This window comes from Desmodus rotundus, chromosome 8, assembly GCF_022682495.2.
Source record: "Desmodus rotundus isolate HL8 chromosome 8, HLdesRot8A.1, whole genome shotgun sequence".
Classification (NCBI taxonomy): Eukaryota; Metazoa; Chordata; class Mammalia; order Chiroptera; family Phyllostomidae; genus Desmodus; species Desmodus rotundus.
Window position 1 is genome coordinate 64,133,652 of NC_071394.1, and position 13,002 is coordinate 64,146,653.

Here is a 13,002-nt window from a genome sequence, read left to right on the forward strand (position 1 = left end):
ACTAGGTCCAAATGCTCATTAAAATGGTCACAATTCAGTTACTGCCCAGTAAAATGAGACTACAATGTCAGTCTTGTAACAGTGAATATTTTAAAATACCATTAAGGACATATTTGAGATGTTAAAACTAGCTTTGATTCTGAAAAAGGAAAAACAACAAGGTTACAAAGCCATTTGCTTTTGTGCAAAATGGGCTTTACTCTCACTCAGCTTCAGGGTCAAAATGCTTCCAATGTTCCCCTTTTAGAGCACAGGGTGAGCTGGGGTTGCATTTGCAAGTCTGGTGCATTTTCTTAGGGTAAGAGCGCCTCCAGTTAGCCCTATCTAACCACAGGGATGTGAACCTACCTAGTCAAGAAATCTCAGGCAGCTCAGTTGAGAGTTGGATGGATTTCCCCATTGCTGCCAGAAAATCTCCCATAGCATTCCTTCAATCATACAGCCTCCCCTTATGTCAGAACTCCTGGAACTCAGAGCACATTACTGTACATGCTGCTTTCCATAGAGAGGCTAGGTGTGAGTAGAAGAGAAAATGTGACATCCAAATCTGTTTAAGAGCCACAAGACAGTAGGGAATATTCTAGACTGAGTCTGATGGTGCTATGGTTCCTGGTTGTTGCTGATGCTCAGACTGTCCTCTCCCAGAGCAGGGATCCCCTGTCTCGCTAGTTCAGCGCCTGGCAATGGACCAAGTTCAACAATAGGCAGTTGTCATGAAATGAACTAATGATATCATTATGGGAGCCATTTAATTTCTCTGTGTCTCAAACATCTTTATACATGATATGGGAATAACGATCTCTATTCTGTTTATTTCACAGGATTCTTGTGAGGATTTAAACTAATAATAACTGCAAAACACATTTTAGTGGTGTGGCACTTGTACTAGCGTAATGTGTGGTTTTAAGACTTCACTTGTCAAGTTTAACAGTCTGTTTTCTTTATCTCCTGGGTTTTTATTCAATGAAACAGGAATGAGTCCCTACATCTTCCAAATGTGAACAAAAAAACTTTAAATGACTTTTTCCTGGCAATCTCAATGCCATGGCTAAATTGTTTAAACATTTATTTGATCCTGGAGAAGGAAATAAAACAGAAAAATCCCAAGAATAACAATATTTCTTTTCACTAATTCCTTTAGAAAATTTTTTTCTTTTAATTTTTTTGTGCATCTATAAAATCACATTGGTAATATGGATGCTTTATTATTCTATGACGTAGACATTACTTTGATATCAAGGTCAAATTGCTCTAGACAGGACAGATGCCTGCAGGGACCACAAGTGGTAGAGGTGGATAGCAAGTGCTCATTTATTGTAACAGTGTAAATAAATAGGTGGTTTAAAAGACTAAATTGACTTTTTAAATGAGGACATTCCAGATTGAATACTTGGCAAAGAAATAAATGTAAAATATTTTTTATATATTTCAAGGTGTCTCATAAACCAGTGTTCCAGGGTCACTCTCTTTGGCTGGATATTTAATAGGGGTGTTGTCCAAAAATAGCTCTATGTTCACAAATATATAAAAACATTTGAGTGAAAGATAACTGAATGGTTCTTTTTCCAGAATCTTATGCTTTAATATTCATTACAACTATCCAAGAAAGAGACATTTTATGACATTTTTAACAAATTTGTTTTATCACAATTTATTTGCTTGTTAACATACCTAATAGCATCTTCCAAACATTGTTCAGATAAATACCACACTAGGAAAGTGCTGACTAAGTGTGTCTGCCTAGACTCACAACAAGCCATGCAAGGATTCACCTGCTAGTCTGAGTTGACTAAAAGACTCATTGAGTACCTGCTGGACAAACAACACTTGGGAGGAGACTGAAGGTCATAAGAAGTGGAGTGAAATTATGACTTCCCTGTAGAAGTCCCAAGTCAAAGGAACAGTCAAGGTAGTGCCATTGGGCCATTGGAACAATAGAATAAGTGAAATGGGGGAGCGGAGAGGAGAGTCTCACCTGCTTGGGTGTACATTTGGAGGTATATTCCCGAGTCAAAGCATAAAACAATGGAATGCTCTATCAATCCTAGTAGTATGCTACCTAGATTAGCCATGTAAACATATTTCCACATGTTGGCTATCATTCCTGAAGATGACACTTTGCAAAAGCACCTGACTCCCCTCTGCTGTGTCTCATGTACCTCAAATCCTAAGAAGTGCAGTTTATTGATTTCTTCCAGTCTATAACTTTCTAGTTATTTCTGTCATGGTACATTAATATTGCCTATTTAGTTTGAAGAAGAAAAGAAAACTCATTAAAATTTTTAGAACATTTAATATATTTTAAGTAATTCACTGTGAAAAGATATAGTTGGTAGCCCAACAGAATTTTTTTTTACTTTTTTATTCAATTTATTGGGGTGATGCTAGTTAATAAAATTATATAGTTTGGGGGTATACAATTGTATAATACATCATCTGTATATTATATTGTATATTCATTCCCCCAGATCAAGTCTTCTTCTATCACCATTTATCTCCCCTTTACCCTCTTCTACCTACCCCAACAAAATATTTTTCAAATGTTTGAATCTGAGGTTTAATATTAGAAGAATAATCTTAGATTAAATTTTATCTTTTCCATGTATTTTTTCATGCTAACTTGAAATATTGGAACCTCAAAATAGATATAAGTTCCATTCTATAAGCTTCTCAGTTGGTCCATTCATAGACTCATAAAGTCACATGCCCCTCCTCCCTCCATGTGGAAGTCTGCTGTGTCCAGTCATCACCTGAACATGGGCAAAGCTTTAGCTTCCCCTGCTTTGTCCTTGTGCCTGGAAAGGGGTCCGGGCAGTTTCTCCACACAGGTGAACCCAAATAGAAACTCTTCAAGAGACTGCTTTTAATGGTGCTTACCCAGTTTTACCAACCTTCTCTTCAAAAATGTGATTCTAATACTCAGAGACTAGAGTCTATTAGCTTGGTATACTTCCAGAGATGCTTCTGCATAACACATAAGAATGCAACTAGAATTTTATGGACTATCTCAAAAGAATTTGTGGAGAATGATTTAACCCACATCCTTTCTTGAGGATACTATCAGATTTCTAAATATTAGTATTTTGGTATTAATCTGTTTGAAAACTCAACAATTTAAGAAATGACACCTTAATTTCTGTACCTTAACATTCTGTTCCAAAGACCCTATCTCAGGGGTGTCAAACTCATTTTTACCAGGGGCCACATCAGCCTCACAGTTGCTTTCAAAGGGCCAAATGCAATTTCAACTCCTTAACAGTTAAGGGGTAGTTACATTTATACTGTCTTAAAATTATTTCTGCCCTTTGAAGGCAACCACAAGGCTGATATGGCCCTTGGTGAAAATGCATTCGACACCCCTGCTTTATCTTATCAGAGTGGCATAAAATGGAACTTTGGTCATCCTTCTTGCCTCACCTGTGAGTCATTTACAGATTGCCAGGGCACTCAGGGAAGAAAGCCTCAGTGATCTCTCTGTCACCAACCACACAGTATACTGTTAAGAGGCCATTTACTTCATTTTTATGGCCAACAGCTCTTGAGACATGACAACCCAAGCTTTGTCTTCTACAGAAACTGGGTCATTCTCAAGACACAATTAAATTTTGTCTTTACAAAGTTCAATATAAAGGAAATGCTCCTTCATCATATCCTTGGCAAGACTTTATGTTCACTGATTAACTGAGCTCCCTGCCTGCTGTCCCTTGTCTTTTGACCACAATCAACCCCTTTCACCCTCATCCCTGCCCACTACAATCAGATTTCGGATGATGGCCAGTAAAGCAGTATGGAACATATTAATTTGCATATTTTAGAATAAATTTCCACACACTCAAAGGGAAATTATGCATTTGAACAACATTCAATGTTTGTAAGCACATTTCTTGCTAGCTTTTAAAAAAGAAATACATTATATTTTATCTGCAAACTTTGGTTATCTTCACTAAGGGTAGCTCAACCATCCTTAATACAGTGTATTGAGTCCACTCCACAAGAAATAGAAGTCTTCTCTTTCTTTTCTTGTAAAATAATGTCCCTCACTTCTTTCAAATTTTTCTTTAACGGCCAAGATGGAGGCATAGGTAGACACACTGTGCCTCCTCCCACAACCAAAAGAAGGACAACAACAATTTAAAAACAAAAAACAACCAGAACTGACAGAAAATCAAACTGTATGGAAGTCCGACAACCAAGGAGATAAAGAAGAAACATTCATCCAGACCTGTAGGAAGGGCAGAGATGAGCAGCCAGGTGGTGAGGACTCACGGCAAAGCAGCAGCTGGTGGACCCAGAGAGGTGGCTGATTGTGAGATGCAGCAGGCCAGGCTGCAGCTGGCAGACCCCACAAGGTGGTGGCTGGTGGACCCTGCAGCCCCAGATTTGCACTTAGATAAACCGGGAAGAACAGCGGGGGAGCAAAACAGAGCATGACACCCAGGGCTCCAGCTCAGGGAAATAAAGCCTCAAACCTCTGATTGAAAACACCTGTGGGGGTTGAGGCAGAAGCTGGAGAAATTTCCAGCCTCAAAGGAGAGTTCGCTTCAGAGACCCACCTATAAGGTATACAAATCCACCCGCCAGGGAAGCAGTACCATAAGGGCCCAAATTGATTGTGGGTAGCAGAGGGAGTGACTAAAAACCGGCAGAGTGGAGCAAGCGCCATTGCTCCCTATCAGACCCCTCCCCCACATACAGCATCCCAGCACAATGAGGATCATTACCCCACCCTGGTGGACACCTAAGGCTCCGCCCCTTTATGTAACAGGAGCACCAAGACAAAAAAAATGGCCCAAATGAAAGAACAGATCAAAGCCCCCCCAAAAATACTACTAAGCAACGAAGAGATAGCCAACCTATCAGATGCACAGTTCAAAACACTGGTAATTAGGATGCTCACAGAACTGGTTGAATTAGGTCACAAATTAGATGAAAAAGGGAAGGCTATGCTAAGACAAACAAAGAAAAAAGTACTGGGAACCAATAGTGATGCGAAAGAAACTGGGACTCAAATCAATGGTGTGGACCAGAAGGAAGAAAGAAACATCCAACCAGAAAAGAATGAAGAAACAAGAATTCAGAAAATTGAGGAAAGGCTTAGAAACCTCCAGGACATCTTGAAATGTTCCAACATCCGAATTATAGAGGTACCAGGAGGAGAAGAGGAAGAGCAAAAAATTGAAAACTTACTTGAACAAATAATGAAGGAAAACTTCCCTTATCTGGCAAAGGAAATAAACTTCCAGGAAGTCCAGGAAGCTCAGAGAGTCCCAAAGAAGCTAGACCCAAGGAGGAACACACCAAGGCACATCATAATTACATTACCTAAGATGAAACAGAAGGAGAGAATGTTAGAAGCAGCAAGGGATAAGGACACAGTTACCTACAAAGCAGTTCCCATAAGACTGTCAGCTGATTTCTCCAAAGAGATCTTACAGGCAAGAAGGGGCTGGAAAGAACCATTTGAAATCATGAAAGGCAAGGACCTACATTCAAGATTACTGTATCCAGCAAAACTATCATTTAGAATGGAAGGGAAGATAAAGTGCTTCTCAGATAAGGTCAAGTTCAAGGAGTTCATCATCACCAAGCCCTTATTATATGACATGTTAAAGGTACTTATCTAAGAAAAAGAAGATAAAAAATATGAACAGTAAAAATGACAGCAAACTCACAGTTATTAACCACACCTAAAACAAAAACAAAAGCAAACTAAGCCAACAACTAGAACAGAACAGAACCACAGAAATGGAGATCACATGGAGGGTTATCAATAGGGGATTGGGAGGGGGAGAGAGGGGGGAAAGGTACAGAGAATAAGTAGCATAAATGGTAGGTAGAAAATAGACAGGGGGAGGGTAAGAATAGTATAGGAAATGTAGAAGCCAAAGAACTTATATGTATGACCCATGGACATGAACTATAGGGGGGAATGTGGGAGGGAGGGGGGTGGGCGGGATGGAGTGGAGTGAGGGGGAGAATGGGACAACTGTAATAGCATAATCAATAAATATATTTTAAAAAAGAAATTAAAGTCACTAAATGGGAAAAAAATTTCTTTAAGTTTGTCTCCTTTAGATTTTCCTTTTTATCATCCTTTGAAAATGTTAACTGTATTAAATCTAGTGGTTTATGTCATTTCCCCAACTTTTGTCTCTCAACTTTCCAGTTTCTTACGTTTTACACATATTTTAAAGATTGATATTGGTCAATTGTATGCAAATACTCTTTTGTCATGTGTTTAAGCTTCCTGTTTTAGCCTAATAACTTATCAGAGTTTTAGTTCCTGTAGCAAAGGATGTGTTTCTCTATCTCCCCTCTCTCTTCTTTCTCCTCTTACTGTCCCTCTTCACTTTTAGTTAGCATTCCTCATTCCCTTACCTTGTTCAATGTTTTCTTTTTTAAAACTACTTATAATCTTCCAATATGTTATATATTATTTGTAATTATTATGTCTGTTACCTACAAATCTGTTTTCCCCTGTAGAAGATGTCTTCTACAAGGCTGTGGATCTAACCTGCTCAGTACATAATGTAACTCAAATAGTGCCTAGCCTAGAGTAGTTGCTCAATAAATACTTGTTGAATGAATGAATGACATATAACATTTCTGACCATGACTACATTGTAACAAATAGCAGGAAGAAAAAATCAAACTTCATGGTTTACTTTCATCAAATGGTTTCATATTTTCCTAACCCATGATATTTTATTTTATGCTTCCAGATATCAACATGGCAGGAGAACCCAAACCCTACAGACCAAAACCCGGAAACAAGAGGCCCCTTTCTGCACTTTATAGGTGAGTAAGTAAATAAGTACTATGTTATAATATGTAGTAGTGAAAATGTGGGCCAACTTTAAAAGGCAATACATATAACCTATAAGGAATCAAAAAAGGAGCAATCTTTACTGGCATAAACTACAACAAAATGTTGGTTGTCAACACAAAAATACATCACACAGCATTGGCTGGGATCTTGGATGCCTAACCTTCTTATCACTTAAAATTCTACAAGATATTTTGTTAATAAAATCTAATAAAAATCTCCCATGACTACCTGACAGGTAGGGGGAATGTCAGTATTTGTTGACTATCACATGCCATGTACTGTAGTTTCACACGAGTTGTTTGTTTAATCTAATATTCACAGCAATGTTGTAATATAGATATTGCAACTCTCATCTTAGAGATCAAGAAGCTGATGTATGGTTTCTGAGAGATTCCCCTGGTCATACCATTGGGAAATGATGGCACCAGTATTGACTCATGCTTTCCAAAACACTCCCTGAATTCTATCCACCTGGTCATCAGCCTCTTTTGTGACAGAGTACAGGTTCTTTGCACTTCCATTTCCCCCTAACAAAAATACAGTATTTCACTTCTCCAGAGAGAGAGCTTTGATTCCTTTAATGTTTCCTAATATTCATTGGTTTGAGTCAATTTAAAATTCTGGTCTTTTCCCCTATTTTCCCCTTCTATTTATCAGTGCCTAAACTTATAATCTCAATACCAGCTGGATAGATTACACTGTATTTAGCATCTTTATTGTTCTGTGCATACCTTTCTCAAATTAAATAAAATTTGGTCAATTTGGGGAAGAAAACAAAAATAAATTCTTGGTACTTTTGTTTTTTTTAAAACAACCGTTTTGAAAAAAGTCATGTTCTACTTACTATTAAGCTGTGTGCCCCAGTTCATGTACATTTTCCATTGGTTTCTGTGCTGTAAGTACTGATTTGCATCTCTCTCTACTAAATTCCCTGCTAGATGTAGTCAACTGTCCTGGGCTATTAAGATCTCCTATCATCCAATTGATTTGGGCCTCTCCCAGATTCATATCTTCACTCTATCATTGCCCACATCCAACGAGCTAATGCAAGGGTTGAACAAGGGCCCTTTTCCCCTGATATCATTTGGATAAAGGTGAATTGAGTTATACATGTCATAATTGATTATGTGTGATCACAACTGATACAATATAATGTGCTCAAAAGATAGCTTGGAGCTGTATCCTGTTCTCTGAAAACCAGCATTTCTTTTTTTTTTTGTCAGCCACTTACAGCCTCATTTCCCAAACCATATAAAACAAAAGGGTCAGAACTAGGTGACTTCTGAGATTCTATTCATGCTTGATACCCCAATGCTCTCTAATGAATGACCATCAGAAATCTTGAAAGGTATTTTGGAAATGTATCTTAGTTGATCTTATTACTTTATTTGTGTAAATTTATTTAATTTTAACTGAGTTTTTTTTTAACATAAAATGGAAAGCAACAGGAATTAACAAATGTTGATAATTGGTCATAGGGCAGTATTGCCATGAAAGGCAGGAGGTAAAGTCACCAACCAAAGGAAATGTTTATACAGCTGAGAAATGGACATTCTTTTTCTGATCAGATTCATTTAAAAATAGATGCACAGAGCTGCATCTAATGCAGAACATTTGAAAGGCCAATATTTAAGTTATTAAAAAAACAATCAATGGCTTTCTTTCCTATCAAAGAGTTACCACCATCCATGCAATGATGTTAATTTTCCCATTTTCCCTGTTGTTAGAGTAATTTGATTTTCTTATATAGATGCTTATGAAAAGAAATAAATATCTTTGTAACTTATTTCTCTATTACTAAGTTTTGTTGAATTGTGAATTCAAAAGAATTAGAAGCAGAAGTTCATTTCAATCTGATGTATTGAACACAAACCACAATAGTGGGGAAATATGTATTAAAGCTCTTTTTATCTATTTACACAAATGCTGAGATGCACTGAAACTGCCAACCAGAAACAAAAGAACAAAGAAGGGAGAGTGCCTCTGAGAAAGCCTTTCACTCATGCTTTCTCATCCTTACATGAACTTAATAAGAACAATATCTCATTTTTATGTAAATCAACTGTGTTTCCATAGTCATTATTCATCTGTTCACCACCAAACTCCAGGTTGGTGTTATGTGCCTGGCTTTACAGATGAGAAAAGTAAGCTTCCAAGAAAAGAAAGGATTTACCTGGAGTCAAGTAACAAGATCAGGAACTGAACTCTGGTGGGCAGCCTTCAAGTCTGGTGATCTTGCCACTAGCTTACAGCTATCTCCTCACCTGCTATCATCTAAACAGCACCAGTTATGAAAAGCAGAGATTCCTGACCACCAAAATAATTAATCAGTTACATTTCTGTCCATGACAACATTGTATGTCACATAAGAACATGTGTTACCATCTATTTGTGTGACCACAGAGCACAGGTTTGAGCTTCAAGTTCTTTATCTAACATAATATTTGTATAATTTTCTTGGTAGGGTGAAACTCAGTGTAGGGAATGTGAAGGTGGAAGCAGTTGAAGAGAGGTGCTTTCTGCTTTCCTGTTCTTTGCATCTTGGGTCTGTTTTACCTATAAAGTGAAAGGGCTGGAATGATGTCATTTGTTCATTCATTCACTCATGTCCTGTATGTATGCCTTGTTCATTCATACCAGACATATTTATTGCATGTTTCTTATAGTCTGGGCACTGTGGTAGCTGATTTTCTTGGCACAGAAAAGTGCCCAGGTCGCAGAGGGCAAAAAGAGAAGATAATGAAATAAGACTAAATAATTTTTATGGTTATAGGCAACCTCGGATTTATGTCTCTGCATCCATTTGCTCAGTTGGGGATACAAATGGTTTGCCATCAGACTTTCCTCTCCACCTATGTCCATTTCCTCACCATCATCAACCACAAAGCAGTATCGACATGGAATATCCCCTGAGACATCACTTGCCTTGTTACTTCTAGTAATCAAGCTTTTGATTTAGCTCGAGGGTCTGTCCTAAGCACTTTCCATGTGCTAAATTAATACAGAGAAGACATGTGGAGGGGCTCTGCCCACAGCCACCCGCCACCCCCCCTCGCCCTCCAGCTGTCATGGATGAGAATAAGTCTACAAAGAAATGATCTGCTTGGGGAGGAAAGTTGGCTAATCTCTCAAAGAAGAAGGGCCAAGAGCCTTTTCCTCAACAGGCTTTTATTGGGTTCAATTTGCACAGGAATACAGGTAAAGCTCATCAGTCATTGTCAGACAGTAAGGATCAAACAATAGATAACAGACAAAGAACTCTGAGGCCTTATTCTAAGTCAGGGTCAGTTAGCTAAAAGGCTATAAAACTTTGGGAAACAAACTCATTTCAGGCTTGGACCCTTATCAGAAAATGGAGGACATTCTTAGCAAAGCAGGTTTCACAGGGTTTTATGCATTCTTTCTTAGGCCTGATTGCCCTTTCCAGGGAATCCGCCCTTTCCAGCACAGGACTGCACCACCCTCTGTCATTGTTTCAGGCTTAAGTCAGGCAGGAGAAGTAAGGCAGCCAAGAGATTAGGAGACTTCCTGCAAACAGAATGAGGACTCAGGCTATGTCAAAGCCGAGAAGCGAGGGTCCATCACCCTCTTTTTCCAAAGCCCCCCAAGTCCTTCCCTGAGGGCCTCTTTGTGACCATGCCTGTCTTAGGTCATCCTTCCCTTGAGGAATCTTACCCTTCATTGGCTAACTGGTCAGGCTCAGGGCCAAGCAGGGTGAAGTAAAGTGGGCAGAAGCAGCATCTCTGCCAGGGAGATAAGCTTTGTTTCCTTAGTGGCTTAAGGTCCCAAGGTCTTTTTACTCAGCCTTAGCCATGGGGGGTTATAGCTTCTAAAAGCAGGCAGGGCAGTTCCCAACAAAGACATAAAATGTTTTTAAGACATAGTGCAACTGTAAAATATTTCTTGTCTTATACATGAATTAGGTATATGAGGTCTGTACAGAAAAAGACCAGCCATTGTTAAGAAAACAAGAACAATTTAGGGGACATTGATGTAACTTGGCAGCCAAGAAGAGTGGACTGGAATGCACATTTGTGAACAATGATGGCTTCTCTGTACTAGTCAGTGGGGGTGGTAGATGCCATTGAGTGAGCATGTGTACTGTATGGCCATCACATTCAAAATGACTGAGCAAGTAGAGCAATGAATCTGCATCAAATTTTGCTTTAAGCCTGACCATTCCTCTGCAGAAATTGTTGAGATGATTCAGAAGGTTTTCAGGGACAATGCAATGAGTGCAGCACAAATAAAAGTGTGGCATAAATACCTCAAAGATGGTCAAGGATCTGTGGAAAGTGGTCCACGTTCTGGAAGTCATGCAACAAGCTGGACACCTGAGAATGTTAAATGTGTGCAGGTTGCAATCAACAAAGATTGGCGACCCAAGTGATTCAACCCCCTACACTACAAATTTGGCACCCTGCAACTTCTGGCTTTTCCCAAAACTAAAATCACATTTGAAAGAGAAGAGATTTCAGACCATTGGTGAGATTCAAGACAATACAATGGGGCAGCTGATGGAGATTCCAACAAACGATTTTGCAGAGTGTTTTGAACAGTGGAAGAGATGCTGGGAGAATCATGTGAAGTTCCAAGGTGCCTACTTTGAAGAGGACTGAGTCATCATCATCCTATGTACAATGTTTCTTATATCTTGTATCTTCTTTAATGTTCCTATTTTTTATAGTACATGACTGGATACTTTCTGGACAGATGTTGTACATATAAATAAGGTACATCAATGAACATAAATTCATGCAGTGCTGTAAGAAAACAAATGACAGCAGCACTGATTCTGCCAACAGAGAAGGGGGTGGGAAGGCTGGAAGACATTTGAGCTGGCTTCTGAACACTCAGGCAGTCACTCAGCAGACAAAGGGGAGGGCACCCCAGAGTATGCACAGAGGCCATTTGTATAGGAAAGATAATTAGTCATTTGTGAACATTCTATAAATATTGGACCTCATCTTAGTGGTGAACAGCAAATACATTCTCTGGAGATAAGATTGTAACTTTTAATAACTGGCTGCTTTAAATGTGCTGGATCCATCATACTATGTCTGTGGTGTTCCAAAATAATGATGCTCCCCCAGAAAGTGAGTTTACTGGCATGTCAAGTTCTAATTAGTGCTAAAACATTGCTGAATGAGAAGAATTATGTGATGGTTTCACTTCTGCTTGTAGAGGAGACAGACCTTTCTTCCCTGATTTGAGAAAAGCTGACAATTTATCAGAGCTGAACAAGATCAGGTTTTCTTTCACCTAAGTGTAGGCATACTATCTCAGAAAGACATAGAAAACATAGCACTTTACCCCACTCATTGCATGGATATTACTCAGGATCATTCCCAAATGTGGTCTATGATGTTCTATAGATGCTTTTCATAGCAACCTTCCCACCCAACAAAGGTGACCCCGGGAATCAAGATTGTCACAAGATAAGCTATAGTATCATCATTTTAAGGTCACCACAATTGGTGGTAGTAGCCATAAGTAGGGTTATGTTATAGGAATTTCACTGATCAAAAAACTTTCAGAACATGGGCCAAGCAAGGTGACTATGCAGCAAATTCTGGTGATTTGACACTTGATCTTCATAAGTCTTGTTATCACCTTCCCTGGTGATTCTTTCACATCACAGGAAAGGAGACCCTCGGGGGACCCGAAACACCCCCTACAACCTTGAATGGAAATGAAAGTAATGAATGGAAATGAAAGTAATAGGAGCTAATTTCAGCTAATGCTAAATAGCAAAAATCAATATGGAAGAAAAGTCTCCTGGACAACTCTGCTGCATCGACTTGTTGTGTGTGCTGAGAAATGTTTACCAATTACTTGTTGATTACTTTAAGTACTTTCTGTCTCCTTTTATAATGTCAAGGATAATACCCATTTGCTTTCAGAAGCTTTATACTTTCTCTTTCAACATCTCCCCCTGCACTGGTAAAAGCTTCATTTCACCCACCCAGTCAGGTAGGCCCACTCAGAAAGAAATCCAGGGAAAGACTCTAGTTTTAAATGGAGTGCGAGGACATAAAGGAAATGTTGCTCCTGTCCCTGCACTACATCCTGTCCTTCTGAAATGGACACGAGCCTCAGCATTGACACACCCATGGTCATTTGAAAGTAGACTGCTTGAGTTCTTTGTATATTCTGGATATTAACCCTTTATT

The 13,002-nt window shown here is 38.9% G+C and overlaps 1 protein-coding gene across 1 annotated transcript in view; it reads left to right on the plus strand.

Moving 5' to 3' along the window:
* The window catches only part of RALYL (RALY RNA binding protein like), an 821,247-nt gene that overhangs the window by 662,368 nt on the left and 145,877 nt on the right, over positions 1-13,002 (plus strand). Inside the window, exon 4 of the mRNA XM_053930450.2 lies at positions 6,723-6,798. Within this exon, the coding sequence (XP_053786425.1) occupies positions 6,723-6,798 (76 nt within the window). The remainder of the gene's footprint in view (positions 1-6,722; positions 6,799-13,002) is intronic.